Source organism: Pristiophorus japonicus, chromosome 4, assembly GCF_044704955.1.
Source record: "Pristiophorus japonicus isolate sPriJap1 chromosome 4, sPriJap1.hap1, whole genome shotgun sequence".
NCBI classification, from domain to species: Eukaryota; Metazoa; Chordata; class Chondrichthyes; family Pristiophoridae; genus Pristiophorus; species Pristiophorus japonicus.
In genome coordinates this window covers 243,512,623-243,534,498 of record NC_091980.1, presented here as the reverse complement: position 1 = coordinate 243,534,498, position 21,876 = coordinate 243,512,623, and the positions used below count along the sequence as shown (strand labels likewise).

The 21,876-nt window shown below is 44.9% G+C and overlaps 1 protein-coding gene across 2 annotated transcripts in view; it reads right to left on the bottom strand.

Moving 5' to 3' along the window:
• nin (ninein (GSK3B interacting protein)) overlaps positions 1-21,876 on the bottom strand; it is a 189,226-nt gene that overhangs the window by 90,182 nt on the left and 77,168 nt on the right. For both annotated transcript variants that reach the window (XM_070879230.1, XM_070879231.1), the window contains exon 4: positions 21,299-21,465. In XM_070879230.1, coding sequence (XP_070735331.1) covers positions 21,299-21,465 — 167 coding nt within the window. The remainder of the gene's footprint in view (positions 1-21,298; positions 21,466-21,876) is intronic.

Here is a 21,876-nt window from a genome sequence, read left to right as displayed (position 1 = left end):
CGGGCGCCCAGCTCGGAGGGGCGCCCGTTTTTTTTCTTGTGGAAACTTGGGCCCTTAGAGACATTTCTATTACTTTTAGAAACAGTTTCTACTGCATTGAAAACAATGGCATTTTATAATATTTGAATGGTACAGAATAAAAGTTTATGTATCTGGTGTAGAAATGAACCACCACTATGCTGAACTATCCAGAAATAGAGGAATTAAAGTGGCCACAACTGAATGGTTTGAGACACAATTTATGACATGTTTAGACACAATAAATCCTTGGCTTCAAAAGCTATTGCTTTCATAGAAATATAGTTGTATTACTAGAGCTGCATTATCATTTGTCAGTTAAGATGCAGTTTTAGAATTTTAGTTTTTTTTAAGGAAAACACCATTCGAGTAAAAGGTACGAGAGTGCTATATTCTTTTTTTGGAGCAGCATGATCCTTCTGTAACACATGATCCTTTTCTTATTTACTTTTACTTTCATATTAGAAAGCAAAGGAATATGATAGCCAAATGGTTTTGTTGTGAAATTTAATTCACTTCTGCAGTTCGACCTGGAGTAGATTTTCATCTTTACCACTTTGACTAAAAATATCCATTGGAGCTCAGAGGTCGCACACCTGTAAGAGCCAGCAGAAGTTCCCTTCCTCTTACATTAATAGAAGGAAAATAGGGTAGGCTCTGTTACAGGTATGTGAATCTCGGTGCCTGATTTTACTCTCCGTGTTCCTCCCAGGTGATGCTTTACACCCAGGTGGTAGAGATGGAAATCTACCCGCGGTGTACACTAAACCCTTGATAACAACTAGACTATGCTTAGATATGTGCCCGAATCCTTAAACAGCATTTCAAAATAGTTCTAATTGGTACCTCCGGGACGTGTGAGCAATTCCATTTTGTTTTCCATTACAGAAAAAAGCTTGTCTCACTGCCATTTATATTCCTTCAGAGTCGAGAATGAGGTTAGATCTATTAGAGAGTCTATTACGGCCATTCTTCTACAAATATTTTCATAAAAGCAGAATTGGTAAGTACATGTTTTCAGAGGACATGGGGAGAAGTTGGCTCCGTTCCAAGATAAGAGGCCATGACTTCCCTCTCTTTCAGAGGATTTTGGTTTTGTATATAAAAAAAATTACTCTTCACATCAAGACATTATTTGAGGGCAGAGAAACCCAAGGCAAACAACAAAAAGGGCCACAGTACAGCAAAGTTCTAAAAGGACAAAGGGTGTTAAAAAAACAAGTCTGAGGCTTTGTGTCTTAATGCAAGGAGTATCCGTAATAAGGTGGATGAATTAACTGTGCAAATAGATGTTAACAAATATGATGTGATTGGGATTACAGAGAAGTGGCTCCAGGATGATCAGGGCTCAACATCCAGGGGTATTCAACATTCAGGAAGGATAGAGCAAAAGGAAAAGGAGGTGGGGTAGCATTGCTGGTTAAAGAGGAGATTAATGCAATAGTTAGGAAGGACATTAGCTTGGATGATGTGGAATCTATATGGGTAGAGCTGCAGAACACCAAAGGGCAAAAAACATTAGTGGGAGTTGTGTACAGACCTCCAAACAGTAGTAGTGATGTTGGGGAGGGCATCAAACAGGAAATTAGAGGTGCATGCAATAAAGGTGCAGCAGTTATAATGGGTGACTTTAATATGCACATAGATTGGGCTAACCAAACTGGAAGCAATACGGTGGAGGAGGATTTCCTGGCGTGCATAAGGGATGGTTTTCTAGACCAATATGTCGAGGAACCAACTCGGGGGGAGGCCATCTTAGACTGGGTGTTGTGTAATGAGAGAGGATTAATTAGCAATCTCGTTATGCGAGGCCCCTTGGGGAAGAGTGACCATAATATGGTGGAATTCTGCATTAGGATGGAGAATGAAACAGTAAATTCAGAAACCATGGTCCAGAACTTAAAGAAGGGTAACTTTGAAAGTATGAGGTGTGAATTGGCTAGGATAGATTGGCGAATGATACTTAAGGGGTTGACTGTGGATGGGCAATGGCAGACATTTAGAGACCGCATGGATGAACTACAACAATTGTACATTCCTGTCTGGCGTAAAAATAAAAAAGGGAAGGTGGCTCAACCGTGGCTATCAAGGGAAATCAGGGATAGTATTAAAGCCAAGGATGTGGCATACAAATTGGCCAGAAAAAGCAGCGAACCCGGGGACTGGGAGAAATTTAGAACAGCAGAGGAGGACAAAGGGTTTGATTAGGACAGGGAAAATGGAGTACGAGAAGAAGCTTGCAGGGAACATTAAGACAGATTGCAAAAGTTTCTATAGATATGTAAAGAGAAAAAGGTTAGTAAAGACAAACGTAGGTCCCCTGCAGTCAGAATCAGGGGAAGTCATAATGGGGAACAAAGAAATGGCAGACCAATTGAACAAGTATTTGGTTCGGTATTCACTAAGGAGGACACAAACAACCTTCCGGATATAAAAGGGGTCAGAGGGTCTAGTAAGGAGGAGGAACTGAGGGAAATCCTTATTAGTCGGGAAATTGTGTTGGGGAAATTGATGGGATTGAAGGCCGATAAATCCCCAGGGCCTGATGGACTGCATCCCAGAGTACTTAAGGAGGTGGCCTTGGAAATAGCGGATGCATTGACAGTCATTTTCCAACATTCCATTGACTCTGGATCAGTTCCTATTGAGTGGAGGGTAGCCAATGTAACCCCACTTTTTAAAAAAGGAGGGAGAGAGAAAACAGAGAATTATCGACCGGTCAGCCTGACCTCAGTAGTGGGTAAAATGATGGAATCAATTATTAAGGATGTTATAGCAGCGCATTTGGAAAGAGGTGACATGATAGGTCCAAGTCAGCATGGATTTGTGAAAGGGAAATCATGCTTGACAAATCTTCTGGAATTGTTTGAGGATGTTTCCAGTAGAGTGGACAAGGGAGAACCAGTTGATGTGGTATATTTGGACTTTCAGAAGGCTTTCGACAAGGTCCCACACAAGAGATTAATGTGCAAAGTTAAAGCACATGGGATTGGGGGTAGTGTGCTGACATGGATTGAGAACTGGTTGGCAGACAGGAAACAAAGAGTAGGAGTAAATGGGTACTTTTCAGAATGGCAGACAGTGACTAGTGGGGTACCGCAAGGTTCTGTGCTGGGGCCCCAGCTGTTTACACTGTACATTAATGATTTAGACGGGGATTAAATGTAGTATCTCCAAATTTGCGGATGACACTAAGTTGGGTGGCAGTGTGAGCTGCGAGGAGGATGCTCAGAGGCTGCAGAGTGACTTGGATAGGTTAGGTGAGTGGGCAAATGCATGGCAGATGAAGTATAATGTGGATAAATGTGAGGTTATCCACTTTGGTGGTAAAAACAGAGAGACAGACTATTATCTGAATGGTGACAGATTAGGAAAAGGGGAGGTGCAACGAGACCTGGGTGTCATGGTACATCAATCATTGAAGGTTGGCATGCAGGTACAGCAGGCGGTTAAGAAAGCAAATGGCATGTTGGCCTTCATAGCGAGGGGATTTGAGTACAGGGGCAGGGAGGTGTTACTACAGTTGTACAGGCCCTTGGTGAGGCCACACCTGGAGTATTGTGTACAGTTTTGGTCTCCTAACTTGAGGAAGGACATTCTTGCTATTGAGGGAGTGCAGCGAAGGTTCACCAGACTGATTTCCAGGATGGCGGGACTGACCTATCAAGAAAGACTGGATCAACTGGGCTTGTATTCACTGGAGTTCAGAAGAATGAGAGGGGACCTCATAGAAACGTTTAAAATTCTGATGGGTTCAGACAGGTTAGATGCAGGAAGAATGTTCCCAATGTTGGGGAAGTCCAGAACCAGGGGTCACAGTCTAAGGATAAGGGGTAAGCCATTTAGGACCGAGATGAGGAGAAACTTCTTCACCCAGAGAGAGGTGAACCTGTGGAATTCTCTACCACAGAAAGTTGTTGAGGCCAATTCACTAAATATATTCAAAAAGGAGTTAGATGAGGTCCTTACCACTAGGGGGATCAAGGGGTATGGCGAGAAAGCAGGAATGGGGTACTGAAGTTGCATGTTCAGCCATGGACTCATTGAATGGCGGTGCAGGCTAGAAGGGCCGAATGGCCTACACCTGCACCTATTTTCTATGTTTCTATGTTTCTATGAATTATCAGGGCAGCTCCTGAAGAACTACAATCAACAAGTGAAACTGTGGAGTTTGTCTGGTTATACTCCAACAGTACCCCTTTGCACACATGGGAGTCCCTGAGCCTTGGCTCTGCCAACTAGTGCTCAAGCTCTCTGGACTTAAGTGACTGGGATATGTCCCCATGGAACGAGAATGTGCAGTCCATATTGGGCAAACAAAAACCTTGCCGATAGGTTTGCATTTGTCAGTAGTTTGAATTAGAGACTCCTAAACATGGTGATGAGTTTCTGTCGTGTCACACACCAGCTGACCAAAAGAATAAAAACAATGACAGGCTATAGTCTAATTGTTTCTTTGTTGGTGGGATTCAGATATCAACTGAACGTGAAAGTTGAGCTAATGCTTTCTGGTAATGCATTCAGATTCACGTTTCAACTTTCGAGTACCACATAAATAAACCATACTTCATAAAACATTAAATCAATCTCCCAACTTACAGACCAAACTGCATAATATTCAGTAAGCTTTAATAGACCACGTAACTTTAGGACTATCAAAACTATACACTGCAAAAATTTTGGAAACCAAAAAATGAATATTCTTGGCACCATTAGATGAAAGATTCAATTGTATGTATGAAGTCGAAAGTTCTTCTGACCTACAGTTGCACCGACAAGAGTTTATGGTTATTGTCCGGGATGAATTTCTGCTTTGATCTTATTCTTAAAGCAAATTATACTTACAGGCAATGCTGTGGGAAGATCAGGCAATTATATTCATTGCTTTCATCAGCAATGCCATTATCTTAGAAATGGCATTATATAAAATGGTAGCAAACTGAGTTGAACATAGGGTTAGATTCCACATTAGATTCCAAACCTGAATTTTGGAGTTTCAGTTAATACACAGAATATTTTGCTTTGATCCACTTTGACAAAATGTCCTGAAACAGGCATTGCTACACTGCTGCAATGTTCTCCAGAATTACAGTGGATCGTGTGTGTGTGAAATGACAGTGGTAGTGCATAGCAGTCCAGGGAGGCAATAATTGCCTGTATCTATGGAACTGTCGACATCCGGACTGTTCAGCTCTTTTTAAAGCATGAATTCCCAGCAATATTTGCAAAAATTCTTACTTTGAATGTTACAGTATGGACAAAAGTATTAGTGGAAATCCCACTCTGCATTAACAAGGCCTAGATCCTTCGTTTGGACAAGTTGTTTCCCCTGACAGTTTTGCCTATCGATTTTCTTCTGTTCTTCCTCTCTTGAAAGCATTGGCTCTTTGTTGAGTACAGTTCAACGTCTGTGTGATGCCCACCTGCACTTCTCTCAAGTTGCCACTATTCACGTGAGCCTTGAAACTGAGTTTCAGCAGACTATTCTATCACAAAGATACCACAGCTAAATTTGATTCATCCCGTATCCGATGTTTGCCCATTTACTGAGTAATGATCAGAGCCTAACCAATTTCCTACAGAAATTCACTGATACTAGTGAACTATTCAGACCAAGTAATCTTGTTGTAATCTCAATAACAATGAATAAAAGCACACTGGACTAATATAGGGTTCAAGTTTCGGACCCCCGCTAGAACGGCGCACATTGGAGAGGCCCGCCTAATTTGTAGAACAAAAATTGGGCCGAACACTTACCTCGCGATTCTCCGATATTTGTAGGCCGGTTTCCAGCTTGGTGCGGCGCAGCAGGAGCTGCTGGGGACGGAGCTACAGCCCTGCATCAAAAACAGTGCCAGCAGCTGCGCACATGCACAGTGGAGGCTGCGCACGTGCGCAGTAGCTTCTGGCCCTCCCAGCGCGTCCTGTCTCCGGGCGATGACCCTATCCCTGGTCGAAGGGACGTCGTCCATATCCCGGGCCGAGTGGCCTGACACATCTTATCTTGTCGGCTGCGGGTCCGCCCACCCACCCGGCATTTCGCTGGGGGCGGGCCCCGCCCAAAGTCCTCCATGGCAGCCGGCGTCGTCGTCATCATCGGCGGGGCCCGTTCAGCCTCCCTCCCCCCTCCTCCTCTCCCCCCCTTGCTCTCCCCTCCTCTCTTCTCCACCTCCCTCCTTGCCCCCACTCCCTCCTCCCTCTCCCCTCTTCTCCCCCTCCTCCCTCTCCCCTCCCCCCTCCTCTCTCTCCTCCCCCTCCTCTCTCCTCTCTCTCCCCTCCTCCCCCTCTCCCCCCTCCTACCCCTCTCCCCCTCCTCCCCCCTCTCTCTCTCCCCTCCTCCCCCTCCTCCTCTCCCCCCTCCTACCCCTCTCCTCTCCCCCCACCCCACCCTCTCTCCCCCCACCCCTCGCTGTCAGAAACACAGAAAGACACTGACAGAGAGAGAGACACTGGCGGAGCCCCGTTCCAACACGCTGTTGGAGGGCTCCCGGTGAGTAGAAAGTTAATTTTTTATTTATTGATTGATTTTATATTATTTTAAATTTTTTAATTTTTTTGATTGATTTATTGGTTGGTTTATTGATTCATTTATCATTTATTATTGATGATGGCTCTTTATTTGTAAAAGTGAAGTGTTTAATGCTTGTAAACCCCCCTTCCCCTCCCCCCCACCATCTCTCGTTCCCTACGCCTGATTTATAAGTGTAGGCAAGGTTTTTCTGAGCGTACAAAAATCTACACTTACTCCATTCTAAGTTAATTTGGAGTAAGTTTTTGCTGCCTAAACTTGCAAAACAGGCGTAAGTGGCTGGACACGCCCCCTTTTGAAAAAAAATCTGTTCTAAAATAGAACTATTCTAACTCACTAGTACTGGAGCAAACTAAATGTCGAGAATTTCAATTTCTAAGATGCTCCATTCTAAACTAGTTGCTCTAAAAAAATAGGAGCAACTCAGGCCGAAACTTGAGCCCATAAAGTGCCACCATTAGAATGTTTTGAGCTTACTGTATTATCATATTTAGTTCAAATTCTGCAAAAACACTGCTTCTCTAAAACGGGGTTAAAACTATTAAACAGCACATAAATATGTGAGCTTCCAAAACAAAACAGCATAAAATTCCTGAAATCAGGGGACAATAAGGGCATTAACTGAGCTGAAAGTTGGCATCAAATAAAACGCACATTTTTTAAAGGCCTTGATTAGAAAAAATGAAAAAGTGTGTTGGTTCACTCAAAGAGTACTGAAAAAAAATGGAATTTAGAGGTTATGTCCCATTCAAATTAGAAATACTATATGTGTGGGAGAGAGGAGAAGAAAATAAAAACAAGAACCAGAAAACCATTGGATGAAAAATATATATTTTTGAAGAAATCTTAAAAGTGTAAAGTGTCATCCCGATTTCTGAAGATTTGATTCAAAGCTTACGAGCATATCATGTCGACGGACTACTCTGTGCGGCATTAAAACTGAGCTACTTTATAGAAGTATATAATGGTCAAAGCAAGTTTGATAATAATGGTCAATTTTAGGGACAGGTGACACAACCAGACAACTGAAAAAAACAAGCAGCATCAGATGGGACATATGCCAATCATCAAGAAGAGAATAGAGTCAAGTGTACAACAACAACTTGTATTTACATAACGCCTTTAACGTAGTGAAACGTCTCAAGGTGCTTCACAGGAGTATTAAGAGACAAAAAATTTGACACCAAGCCACATAAGGAGAAATTAGGGCAGGTGACCAAAAGCTTGGACAGAGGTAGGTTTTAAGGAGCGTCTTAAAGGAGGAGAGGTAGAGAGGCGGAGATGCTTAGGTAGGGAATTCCAGAGCTTAGGGCCTAGGCAACAGAAGGCACGACCACCAATGGTTGAGTGATTATAATCAGCGATGCTCAAGAGGGCAGAATTAGAGGAGTGCAGACATCTTGGGGGGTTGTGGGTCTGGAGGAGATTACAGAGATAGGGAGGGGCGAGGCCATGGAAGGATTTGAAAACAAGGATGAGAATTTTGAAATTGAGGCGTTGTTTAACCGGGAGCCAATGTAGGTCAACGAGCACAGGGGTGATGGGTGAACGGGACTTGGTACGTGTTAGGATATGGGCAGCTGAGTTTAGGATCACCTCTAGTTTACGTAGGGTAGAATGTGGGAGGCCAGCCAGGATTGCTTTGGAATAGTCAAGTCTAGAAGTAACAAAGGCATGGACGAGAGCTTCAGCAGCGGTTGAGTTGAGACAAGGGCAGAGATGGGCGATGTTATGGCGGTGTAAATAGACAATCTTAGTTATGCTGTAGATATGTGGTCGAAAGCTAATTTCAGGGTCAAATATGACACCAAGGTTGCGAACCAAGTATGATTCAGCCTCAGATAGAAGTTGGGGAGAGGGACGGAGTCAGTGGCTAGGGAACAGAGTTTGTGGCGGGGACCGAAAACAATGGCTTTGGTCTTCCCAATACTCAATTGGAGAATACGACAGTTTCATCAGACTAAGGAGACTTCTGCCCTCCATCCTATCACAGACCTTCCGTTTTGTTCTTTCCTCCCCTCCCCCCTTTCCCTACGCCTATACTTGCTGAAAAACCTGTTACATCTCTAACTTTTTCCAATTCTGACAAAGGGTCATTGACTGGAAACGTTAACTCTGTTTCTCTCTCCACAGATGCTGCCTGGCCAGCTGAGTATTTCCAGCATTTTCTGTTTTTATCATCAGATTAAGACCATATATAAAAAGATATGAATCTAAGTTTTCAAGCTCAGTGGTCCAAATTTTAAAATAAGTTACTTAAATCAAGAAAAAAGGGCAACACACTAAAACAAGTGTACTTTAAAAAACATGTTCACTTCCAAACAATCTAAGCGTATGATTTACACACCAGTGTGATTTATCAATCCAGCTATACAAGAGTGCTACTATTAGTCAATGCCACATATGCTTTAAAAAATAGGGGGAACAAACTGCACAGTTTGAGACTAATATATGTCTGTTCAATGTCTGTTTATGCCACTTTCATTAATATGCCCAGAAACCGCACCTTCAGCCCCTTTGTCCAGCATTGACTCAAATTATACTTCAGAGCGTGGAAGTACATTTCTGCACTCTGTAGTCACAGAACAAGCTTTGTTAGAATTGAAGAAGCTGAAATTCCACCATCAAGAACCTTGCTGCTTCCAGTGCTGTGTTAATTACACACTGAGTAAACACTAAAGATTTGAAAGGTTTCCCTCTGAATTACTTTAAATAATTCTGGACTGTGTGTAACATGACTATAATCTGAATGAGCTTGTCAACCAGAAGTAATTTTGTGTACTCTTGGCATTCTCCTGTTTCAGTTTGTGCCTATACACAATTTATGGCTGAATAATCAGATTTGTTCCCATCTTTGTTTTTGCTCGGTTGAATGGCATTGCTGAGAAGGAAACTCCAATTAGTTTACAGTTGCTTCCAAATATTCAATAAAATTATAGAGTAGAAAGATGGCTAAAGAATCAAAGCAGCTTTATATCTTCCAAGGCATTGAGCAAATAGTCAAGCCTTTCCCAGTGGTGAATATCAATATTTCATTCATCAGATCTCCAGGTGCTTTTGCAAACTTAGCACTGCAACAGACATTTAATCTTGTTTGTGGTAGGTTCCTCTCACAGCCCCACTTGTTTCATTGTACAGAATATCCTCATTCCCTGTACGGCTCTAAGGAATATGGCAGTCACTTAACTACAAGCCTCTTGAATGTACTATATAGAATACTAGTAATCACATATGATCACCTGCACAGAAGATGTGATTAGCAGTGTGCCAGAAAATGTATATGAACAGAACCAATTTGGTTGGTCAGCTTGGCTGAATTGGTAATGCAAATTGGAAAGTCATTGCAACTGTGACTTCACTTCAAAAAAGTACTTCGTTGGCTGAAAAGTGCTTTGGGGTGTCCTGAGGTCATGAAAGGCACTATATAAATGCAAGTTCTTTCTTTTTTTACACTTCCTCTCAATCTGAAGCTCTCGAAGTCCTTAGAAATGCATTAAAGCACATCACACACAGTGAATTACTTTGAAGCATTTCTGTTACATGGGCAACTGTAGCAACTATTTGTGCACAGCAAGATCACACAAACAATGGTGTGGTTAATGACAAATTAACCTATGTTCTTCTCTAACTGTTTTTTGGCTGAAGGAGGAATGTTGGCCAGGACTCTCTGCTCTTCTTCAAAAATAAGTGGCTGCATATAAAAATTTTAGCAACACCTATAAAGGCTGCTAATATTTTTATTGTTAAAATTTCAGCTTTTACAAAGATTCTTGGCATTACCAACCTGGCACAAGAAAAATAAAAATGGAAACGGCTGGAAATACAGCAAATCTGTTGCTATTCGTACAGGGATAAGATAGGTTAACATTCTAGGTGCAAGAACCTTTCTCAGAATTGAAAACTTTAAGATAATCAAGCTCCTTTGTAGGATGGAAGAGAGGGCAGGGGGGAGGGGGTTGAATGAAAGAAAAAAGGAGAGGAAGTAATAAATACTCTAATCACAGAAAAAGCGAATGGATTGAGTAACCTGCAAAACGCTTAAAAGAACAGTAGTGGATGAAAGTATGAAATATCATCTACTAAGGCAATTAAAAGACATTGGAATAATAAAAGTGTAAATAGCTAAGACACTGAAAACAACAATAACTTATATTTATATAGCACCTTTAATGTAGTGAAATGTGAAATGTCCCAAGACGCTTCACAGGAGCATTATGCGATAAAAATTTGACACTGAGCCAAGTAAGTAGAAATTAGTGCAGGTGACCAAAAGCTTGGTCAAAGAGGTATCTTTTAAGGAGCGTCTTGAAGGAGGAAAGAGATAGAGAGGCAGAGCGGTTTAGGCAGGGAGTTGCAGAGATTGGGGCCTAGGCCACCGAAGGCACGGCCACCAATGGTTGAGCGATTATAATCAGGGATGCTCAGGAGAGTAGAATTAGAGGAGCGCAGACATCTCGGGGGGGGGGGGGGGGCTGGAGGAAATTACAGAGATAGGGAGGAGCAAGGCCATGGAGGGATTTGAAAATAAGGATGAGAATTTTGAAATTGAGGCGTTGCTTAACCGGGAGCCAATGTAGGTCGGCGAGTACAGGGGTGATGGGTTAGGACACGGGCAGCCGAGTTTTGGATCACCTCTAGTTTACGTAGGGTAGAATGTGGGAGGCCAGCCAGGAGTGCGTTGGAATAGTCAAGTCTAGAGGTTACAAAGGAATGGTTGAGGGCTTCAGCAGCGGATGAGATGAGGCAAGGCGGAGACAGGCGATGGTACGGAGCTGGAAACAGGCGGTCTTAGCTATGCTGCGTGTTATGTCTCGAATAAAGCAATGTGACTGAGTACTGTAGATGTAAGTGTGACCTTAGTCTCTTTATTCAAACTCCAGAGTACTGGTACAGCATGAGAGGCCTGCTTATATACAGTGCTCCCAAGGGATGCTGGGATCCCTTGGGACTTCAACAGATATGTCCTCTGGTGGCGGTAGAATGCTGGTTACATAGTGTTGCATCCATAACATCACTCCCTCCCCCCCCCACCCAAAGTCAATAGTACACTTATTTATAGGGTGAGGCGATCTGGGGCTTTCCGCTCTCTAGTCGATCGTCTCGGTACAAACACAGGTGCAAGTGAGTTGGTTGGGCCTTCGCTGGGCTGCTGCGCAGCTGGCCTTGCTGGGCTGCTGGGGATGATGAGTTCAGCTTCGTGGTCAACCGTGATGCCGGTTGCCACTTGTGTGTGTATCGGAGGGTCGAAATTGGTGGTGTCCTCTTCAGGTTGCTTGTGGCTGTCTGCGAACCGCAGTTTGGTTTGGTCCAAATGCTTTCTGCAAGTTAGTCCCTTTGTGAGTTTGACCTGAAACACCCTATTCCCTTCTTTGGCTATGACAGTGCCAGCAAGCCATTTGGGACCATGTCCATAGTTGAGTACAAATACAGGGTGATTGACTTCAATATCACGTGACAAATTTGCACGATCATGGTACATGCTTTGTTGATGCCGTCTGCCCTTGACATGATCATGGAGATCAGGGTGGATGAGAGAGAGCCTTGTTTTGAGTGTCCTTTTCATGAGCAGTTCGGCAGGGGGATCCCCAGTGAGCGAGTGGGGTCTGGTGTGGTAACTGAGCAGGACTCGGGACAGGCGGGTCTGCAGGGAGCCTTCTGACACGCATTTCAAGCTTTGCTTGATGGTTTGGACTGCCCGTTCTGCCTGGCCGTTGGATGCGGGCTTGAACGGGGCAGAAGTGACATGCAACACTTGCTTTCAACTGAGCAATGCACCACTAAGTTTGTGGGTCTGATGTGGGTCATGAATTCCTTGAATTCAGCGCTGGTGAAGCACGGCCCATTGTCGCTGACAAGGACATCAGGCAGGCCGTGCATGGCAAACATGGCTCGTAGGTTTTTGATGGTGGCAGTGGACATGCTTACAGACATTATTACACACTCAATCCATTTTGAATAAGCATCCACAATAACAAGAACATTTTGCGTAGAAACGGGCCAACGAAGTCAACGTGGATCCTAGGCCACGGTTTGGAGGGCCATGACCACAAACTTAGTGGTGCCTCCCTGGGTGCATTGCTCAGTTGAAAGCAAGTGTTGCATTGGCGCACGCAAGACTCCAAGTCTGAGTCGATGCCAGGCCACCACACATGGGACCTGGCTACAGCTTTCATCATTACTATGCCTGGGTGGGTACTGTGTAGATCGCGTATGAACGTTTCCCTGCCTTTCTTGGGCAAAACCCCACAAAAGACAGTCCGCCTGTATGGACATTTCGTCTTTGGAACGGCTTGATCTCTTCATGCATCTCCGCTGGGACGCTGGACCAGCTCCCATGGAGGATGCAGTTTTTTTACAAGGGGCAGTAAAGGATCCTAGCTGGTCCAGTTCCTGATCTGGTGGGCCGTAACGGGTGACTTTTCATTTTCAAATGCATCCATCACCAAGAGCAAGTCTGCAGGCTGTGCCATTTCCACCCCAGTGGTGGGCAATGGTAACCGACTGGGAGCATCAGCGCAGTTCTCTGTGCCTGGCCTGTGGCGAATTACATAATTATATGCAGACAGCATGAGCGCCCATCTTTGGATGCGAGCAGAGGCATTAGGATTAATACCTTTGCTCTCTGAGAATAGCCATATGAGCGGCTTATGGTCAGTTTCCAACTCGAACTTAAGCCCAAACAGATACTGGTGCATTTTTTTTTACCCCGTAAACGCATGCCAGAACTTCTTTTTCAATCATGCTGTAGGCCCTTTTGGCCTTGGACAAGCTCCTGGATGCATAAGTAACTGGTTGCAATGTTCCTGATTCGTTTGCTTGTTGTAACACACCCGACCCCGTACGAAGACGCATCGCAAGCTAGCACTAAACGTTTACATGGGTCATACAGAACAAGCAATTTGTTGGAACATAACAGATTTCTGGCTTTCTCAAAAGCAGTCTCTTGTGACTTCCCCCATACCCAGTCATCTCCCTTGCATAGCAACATGTGAAGAGGTTCTAGCAAAGTGCTTAACCCGGGTAGGAAATTACCAAAATAATTGAGGAGTCCCAGGAACGACCGCAGCTCTGTCACGTTCTGTGGTCTTGGCGCATTCTTGATGGCCTTCGTCTTGGCGTCGGTGGGTCTGATGCCATCTGCCGCGATTCTTCTCCCTAAGAACTCAACCTCTGGCAACAGGAAAACACGCTTCGAGCATTTCAAGCTGAGTCCTACACGATCTAGCCGACTTAGAACCTCATCCAGGTTCTGCAAGTGTTCGATGGTGCCCCGACCTGTGATCAATATGTCGTCCTGGAAAACTACGGTGCGCGGAACCGACTTTAGCAGACTCTCCATGTTCCTTTGGAAAATAGCCGCGGCCAATCAAATCCCAAACGGGCATTTATTGTAGATGAACAGACCTTTGTGCGTGTTGATGCAGGTGAGACCTTTCGAAGATTCCGCCAGCTCCTGCGTCATATAGGCTGAGGTCAGGTCCAACTTGGTGAATGTCTTCCCTCCTGTCAGCGTCGCAAATAGGTCGTCTGCCTTGGGTAGCGGGTACTGGTCCTGCAGTGAAAAATGGTTAATCGTTACTTTATAGTCCCCACAAATTCTGACCATGCCATTGCCCTTGAGAACCGGAACAATCGGACTGGCCCACTCGTTGAACTCCACCGGCGCGATGATGCTCTCTCGTTGCAGCCTGTCCAGCTCGATCTCCACTTTCTCTCGCATCATGTATGGCACCGCCTGTGCCTTGTGGTGGATGGGTCGTGTACCGGGAATCAAGTGGATCTGCACCTTCGCCCCAGAGAAATTTCCAATGCCTGCCTCAAACAATGACGGCAACTTGCTCAGAACCTGGGCACATGAGGCGTCGTCAATGGACGAAAGCGGTCGGATGTCGTCCCAGTTCCAGTGGATTTTTCCCAGCCAGCTTCTGCCGAACAGTGTAGGGCCATCTCCTGGTACAATCCATAGTGGTGGTTCGAGCACTGCTCCATCAATAGGAGACTTTTATTGCTGGACTGCCAATTACAGGGATCAGCTCTTTAGTGTAAGTTCTCAGCTTGGTATGAATATGGCTCAGCTTGGGCCTGTGTGCCTTGTTGCACCACAGCCTGTCGAAGGCCTTTTTGCTCATGATAGACTGACTCGCACCCCTGTCCAATTCCATAGATACTGGAATTCCGTTCAACTTTTAACATGATCGGTGGACATTTTGTGGTGAAGGTGTGTACCCCGTACACTTCTGCCTCCTTGGTTGGAGTCTCTAGTTCAGTTTGATCTGCCATGGATCGGTCTTCCTCTGCAACGTGGTGGTTTGCAGGTTTTGCAGCTTGTCTGCACATTCGCTGGAGGTGTCCGATTGTTCCACAGCCTTTGCATGCATAGTGTTTGAAGCGGCATTGATGGACTCGATGATCACCTCCGCAGCGCCAACAAGGTGTCAATTACCTCGCATTCATACTTGATGGCGGACTCTGAGTCATCTGAGGTCGTGCAACTGCAGGCGTGTACGTTCTGCCATATGCATTCCTGCCTGAAAACTACATTACTTTGTGTAAAGTACTTGCCGAAGCATCTTAATGCTGCGAAATGTGTTTGGTGTTATCGCTAGTGGACATAAATGCCTGGGCTATCGTTATGGCTTTGCTCAAGTTCGGTGTTTCAACAGTCAGTAGTTTGCGAAGGATAACCTCATGGCCAATGCCAAGCACGAAAACATCTTTGCTCCAGGAATCCATCGAATTCGCAAAGTCCTGCAAGGCGCCTTAGTTCGGCAACGTAGCTCACCACTTCCTGGCCTTCAGACCGTTGACATGTGTAAAATCGATACCTTGCCATCAGAACTCTCTCCTTCAGATTTAGGTGCTCCCGGACCAGCGTACACAGTTCTTCATACGATTTGGCTGTTGGTTTCAGTAGATAGAGTGGTCAACCATGTCAAACATGTTGGAAGTCCATACAAGTAACAATCGCGCCACACAAGTGTCAGGCAATGACCATCTCCAACTAGAGAAAATCTAACCATCTCCCCATACCATTCAATGGCATTACCATTGTCAAATACCTCACCATCAGCATCAACATCCTGGGGGGTTACCATTAACCAGAAACTTAACTGGACCAGCCACATAAATACTGTGGCTACAAGAGCAGTCAGAGGCTGGGTATTCTGCGGTGAGTGACTCATCTCCTGATTCCCCAAAGTCTTTCCACCATCTACAGGGCACAAGTCAGGAGTGTGATGGAATACCCTCCACTTGCCTGGATAGGGGCAGCTCTAACAACATTTAAGAAGCTCGACACCATCTAGGACAAAGCAGCCCGCTTGATTGGCACCCCATCCACCACCTTAAATATTCACTCCCTCCACCACCGTGGCTGCAGTGTGTACTATCTAAAAGATGCACTGCAGCAACTCGCCATGGTTTCTTTGATAGCACCTCCCAAACCCGCGACCACTCCCACCTAGAAGGACAAGGGCAGCAGGTGCATGGGAATTCCACCACCTGCAAGTTCCCCTCCAAGTCACACACCATCCTAACTTGGAAATATATCGCCGTTCCTTCATCGTCGCTGGGTCAAAATCCTGAAACTCCCTCCCTAACAGCACTGAGAGTTCCTTCACCACACGGACTGCAGCGATTCAAGAAGGCGGCTCACCACCACCTTCTCAAGGGAAATTAGGGATGGACGATAAATGTTGGACTTGCCAACGATGCCCACATCCCATGAACAAATAAAAAAAGTACAAGAAAAAAGGCAACAAAATGGAGATGAAGGGAGAAAGAGAAATGAGGCAGAAGGTCCAAAATAAATATAGGAAAAGTTGGAAACACACAGCAAGCCCACCAGTCCCAAAACAGGAAAAATAAAACAGACCAACATTGCAGGTGCAGATGAGGGATGTACAGACTGATTGGGCATCTCCATAACTTATGCAGGCAATCATAAAATCTGGAAAGGAGTCTTAAAAATAACAGGTTACCTTAAACGTAATGACTCCATACTGAAGCTATAAGGGGGCTGAAATTGCCCCATTCTATAAGGCCTGAAAGCGGACTGGCCGCCAAGTCATTGCGGAGGGGCTGCCATTTTGAAAATTGCCCTTCCTCAGTTTTGGAGTGGTGTCCGGGAACACTCCTTCCGTTTTCCTACCGTGGCATGCACGCGCCGACCCCTTACCGACTGGCGGGGAGCCCTTCCCGAAATTGCCACTTGGGAAGTCAGAATATTGTTGTTTTGTGAACCCCACCAACACTTGAGCTGATAATTCTCAAGGTGAACTCTTTAAGGAGCACTGCGTAGTCAGAGATGCTCCCATTTGGATGAGATCTTAAACTAACATCTGTTTAAAGAAGAGCAGGGCGTTCTGGACAACATATCCCCTGTGCAATGAATATCACCAAAAAAGTGCCAGTAATTCATGCCACTGCTGTTGTGGAATGGTGCTGCAGCGAATCAGCAGCCTGCTTTGCATTCCGCCCGTTTCCTTTTCCATTAACTTCATTGTCGATTTGTTATTGCTGTTTTGTGCCACTGCCCAACAAAAAATTACACTACAATAAAACTTGAGATTATTTTGCTCGCCATAATTATATTGTAAGAATACTCCCTCATCTTTTTACTTCAGTCTCAGTTAGATAGACTAAACACTTTATCTTCATTTCCCAGGACTTCACTATCTAGTTAAAACATAGCCAAGAGCACTGTGTATTGTAAAGCTAGCCCATCAGAACTTTACAAATGTGAACACATCCAGGTTGAGGCCCAAAGAAATGCAGCATATACTCCAACATCAGAGTGCATGTAATGTATGGGGGCTATTTGGCTACAGAATGAATTTCATATTTCAGCATAACTGTGTAAGCATACTTGCTGTCAGCTGCTTATGCAACTTAGGTGCAAATCTGGAGATGCACATCTCCTAGGAAAGAATAGCTAAATCAGTTGAACCAGTAGTAGAACACAATGAGACTACACGAAACAAATTACCTCTGCATAAAATGTACAATAGTCTCTACATGATCTGCATACAGTAGAAACATAGAAAATAGGTGCAGGAGTAGGCCATTCGGCCCTTCGAGCCTGCACCACCATTCAATGAGTTCATGGCTGAACATGCAACTTCAGTACCCCATTCCTGCTTTCTCGCCATACCCCTTGATCCCCCAAGTAGTAAGGACTACAGCTAACTCCTTTTTGAGTTAGATGTAGTCCTTATGTCTCCTAATGTCACTGCACATCACAGTAGCTTATCGTTCAAACAGTTACTGTTGCTAATTGTTAAAACAACTAGTTCTGCAACAGTCAAACGATCTTATCAAATTTTAAACAAGCTAGTGAACCTGCTAGCTGTTATTGGTCTCTATTACAGACATACTGTAGCAGAGTATAGGACGGTCTTGGATCTAGCCTGGAGGCGACGAAGGTTGAATAGGTTCCCATTGGTTCTATAGTTTAGTTCCACTCCAGCGGGGAGCTCATTGAGAGTGAAATGGAGCATTACAGCGAGGAAGATCGAGAAGAGCATTTGCGCGATGACGCAGCCCTGCTTGACCTGGTCTGGACGTGGATTGGATCTGTAGTGGATCCGTTGGTCAGGATCACGGCTTGCATGTCGTGGTGGAGCAGAAGGAGGATGATGAGAAACTTCTGGGGGCAGCCAAAACGGAGGAGGACGCTCCGTAGTCTCTCAAGGTTGACAGTGTCAAATGCCTTTGTGAGGTCAAAGAAAGCCATGTACAAGGGTTGGTGCTGTTCCCTGCATTTCTCTTGTAGTTGCTGCGTGGTGAAGATCATGTCCGTTGTACCCCTTAGTGGGCGGAATCTGTATTGCGACTCTGGGAGGAGCTCTTCAGCCACAGGAAGAATATAGTTGAGGAGGATTCTAGCGATGACTTTCCCAGTGGCCGACAGCAGGGCGATTCCTCTGTAGTTGCCGCATTCGGACGTCCCCTTTTTTGAAGATGGGCACGATTACGGCATCTCTGAATCTCCCGGCACGCTCTCCTCCTTCCAGATAAGAGATGAGGTCATGCATTCGTGCTAATACTTTAGTTCCTCGGTGGGGATTCCATCTGCTCCTGATGCCTTTTTGTTCTTGAGCTGACAGATGGACTTTTCTACTTCGTGCAGGGTTGGGGTTTTGCTGAGATGGTGGCTGGTGGCATGCTGCGGGATGGAGTCGAGGACACTCGTGTCAAAGGCAGAGTCTCGATTAAGGAGATCTTCAAAGTGCTCCTTTCAGTGGGCCTTGATTGCCTCGGTGCTCTTGATGAGTGTCTCCCTGCTTATCAAACTACAGTACGCGGACAACGCTTGCGTCTGCGCACATTCAGAGGCCGAACTCGAAGCCATCGTCAACATCTTCATTGAGGCATACGAAAGCATGGGCCTTACACTAAACATCCATAAGACAAAGGTCTTCCACCAACCTGACTCCGCCTCACAGCACTGCCCCCCCAGGTCATCAAAATCCATGGCGTGGCCTTGGACAACATGGACCATTTTCCATACCTCGGCAGCCTACTAACAGCAAGGGCAGACATCGACGACGAGGTCCAACACCATCTCCAGTGTGCCAGTGCAGCCTTCTCTCACCTGAGGAAGAGAGTGTTTGAAGGCAACGACCTCAAATCTGGCACCAAGCTTATGGCCTACAGGGCAGTAGTGATACCCACCCTCCTATATGGCTCAGAGACGTGGACCATATACAGTAGACACCTCAAAGCGCTGGAGAAGTACCACCAGCACTGCCTCCGCAAGATCCTGCAAATCCCCTGGGAGGATAGACGCACCAACGTCAGTGTTCTTGATTAAGCCAACATCCCCAGCATCGAAACACTGACTACACTTGACCAGCTCCTTTGGATGGGCTGCATTGTCTGTATGCCAAACACAAGACTCCCAAAGCAAGCGCTGTACTCGGAACTCCTATACGGCAAGCAATCCCCAGGTGGGCAAAGGAAATGTTTCAAGGACACTCTCAAAGCCTCCTTGATAAAGTGCAACATCCCCACCGACACCTGGGAATTCCTGGCCCAGGACCACCCTAAGTGGAGGAAGAGCATCTGGGAGGGTGCTGAGCACCTTGAGTCTCGTTGCCGAGAGCATGCAAAAACCAAGCGCAGACAGCAGAAGGAGCGTGCAGCAAACCAGGCTCCCCACCCACCCTTTCCTTCAACTACTGTCTGTCCCACCTGTGACAGAGACTGTAATTCCCGTATTGGACTGTTCAGTCACCTGAGAACTCACTTTTAGAGTGGAAGCAAGTCTTCCTCGATTTCAAGGTACTGCCTATGATGACTGTAGCAGAGCAACTTTATCGGCAGTATGGCCCTGACCTTTGTTAAAAAAAAAGTTTGCTTAAAATATATATTTGGATAAAGCAATTTTGGTTTCAAGCCCATTTTCCAATGTAAAATACTCCACATGCATCTATCTACATTTTATTAAAAATCTACATCTATATGCACTTCATACTGTCGTATTGGTCACATTTTGAAACAAGTTTCCCCTCCCTCATTACAAATTCCTGTGTTCACCTTTATCATGGATTTTGCCAATGTAAACTTGTCACAATTATTGCATGAACGGGTGGCTCTGGAGAAAGTTTCTGAGTTATCTGCCAGCTTATAAAGGTCACCTTTTTGTTTCACCCCAATCTTTTCCCAAAATTACACCTTATTTTTATTTTCTCCTCTTTTTAAGCTCTTGCTGTCATTCGGCCTCTGAAATTCACTCACAAATTAAAAATAAGAATTTTGCTTCCCTCTGCTCCCTTCATGCCTCCTTTACCCACTCCTGGGGCTCTAGGCATGGTCTCTATGAAAATAAATATACAACATTTCTCTTGCCCACCACATCGCACCCCCCCCACCCCCCCAGCTGTCATGCAGTTTGGCCAAGATCTCCCCCCCACTCATGTAGCTGCTCCTCGTGTTTACCGTAATCATGGCCCTGGTTCCCTTGGCAGCCGTTATGCTGGAGATCCCGCTACCCCTAATAAAACATTGCAGATGCTTCAACTCAGCGCAAATCTCTTTCACTGAAATTTATTCACAGCGCCTTGCTCTCCTGCTGTGATGGCGACCCCCTACCCATGACTTTAGCCCCTTTTCAGGTGCTCTGCCGAAATCTCATAGGTCCAACGGCTGTATGTGACCCAATTGTAGGTGTATCTGCTGAGGCAGTTCTATGTTGCAGCCTGAACAGTTCTGTTTTTATTCAGTAGAAAATTCTTTTGTTTCCAAAGAGGTTGTCAGCAGTTAGTATCGCTGTCCATAAACCGTTTGCAAAGTTTGGAATCATTTTAAACACCATAAATTTTGAGAGGCATTTGATTTTTGGGAGAGAGAATGACAGTGCAAATAAGGGAAATTAAGGTGATTAGAAGGTTAAACAAAGATTTTAAAATGAGTTTTTAAAAATTTTAAATTGCCACAAGTTGGCTGCCCTCCTCAGCTGAGGTGCATTTCCAACCTTTGCCAAACTGCTGAGACAGATTTCTGCCTTTTACCCGTGGCCCCCATAAAGAAAAGTTGGGACTAAATTAAATGTATATTCCTGGTCAAATACCTCCTGCCCTCTAACTCCACTCGAAGACCACACTTGATCTTGATTCCCCATGGACAATGCCATGAACGATCGATTAAAAATCTTGGCCTAGGGTTGCACCCGCAAACAGAGCTGGAGTTAATTGGAATAGGCCTCCAAAATAACTTGATTAGCAACACAAACAAATAATTTCAGCCCACCTCAATATCATCCCCAGAAGGAGCATCTTCAGGCTGTGTTCTATCAGGTATAGGTTCTGCGACTTTGACCTCCATAAATTCTTCCATCGAATCCTGAAATTCTGGTGCTGTTCTTCGCCCATATCGTTTCCCATCTTTGACATATTTTGGCTGTACCTCTGTAGAATCTGCGGGCATACAATACATTGTAACCAGCCTAATCATCTTAAATCACATAACAATTAGCTTTAGAGGCTTTCACAATAGCTCACTGAGTTTATCCAGTGAATTTCTGAGTCTCAAGTTCAAGTTCCTGTCTGTGCTGATTTAGCTAATGCTAATCAATGTGACCATAAGAATGCTACAATTGTCACTCCTGATCACCATGGAGTGTCTCCTATTGGAAGTGCACGAGTAAACTTTGACTGAAGACAGATTGTAATTCTGATGGTTTGGAATAAGGGGGAGAAGTGAAATCAGCTCTGGTTGTGATGGAACTCCATTTAGTAACTTTAGCATTATAGTAAATTTTTAAATGAAATAACTTGTGATGAATATGGAATCATTGCTAATATTTATACATTACTGAAGACTTCTCT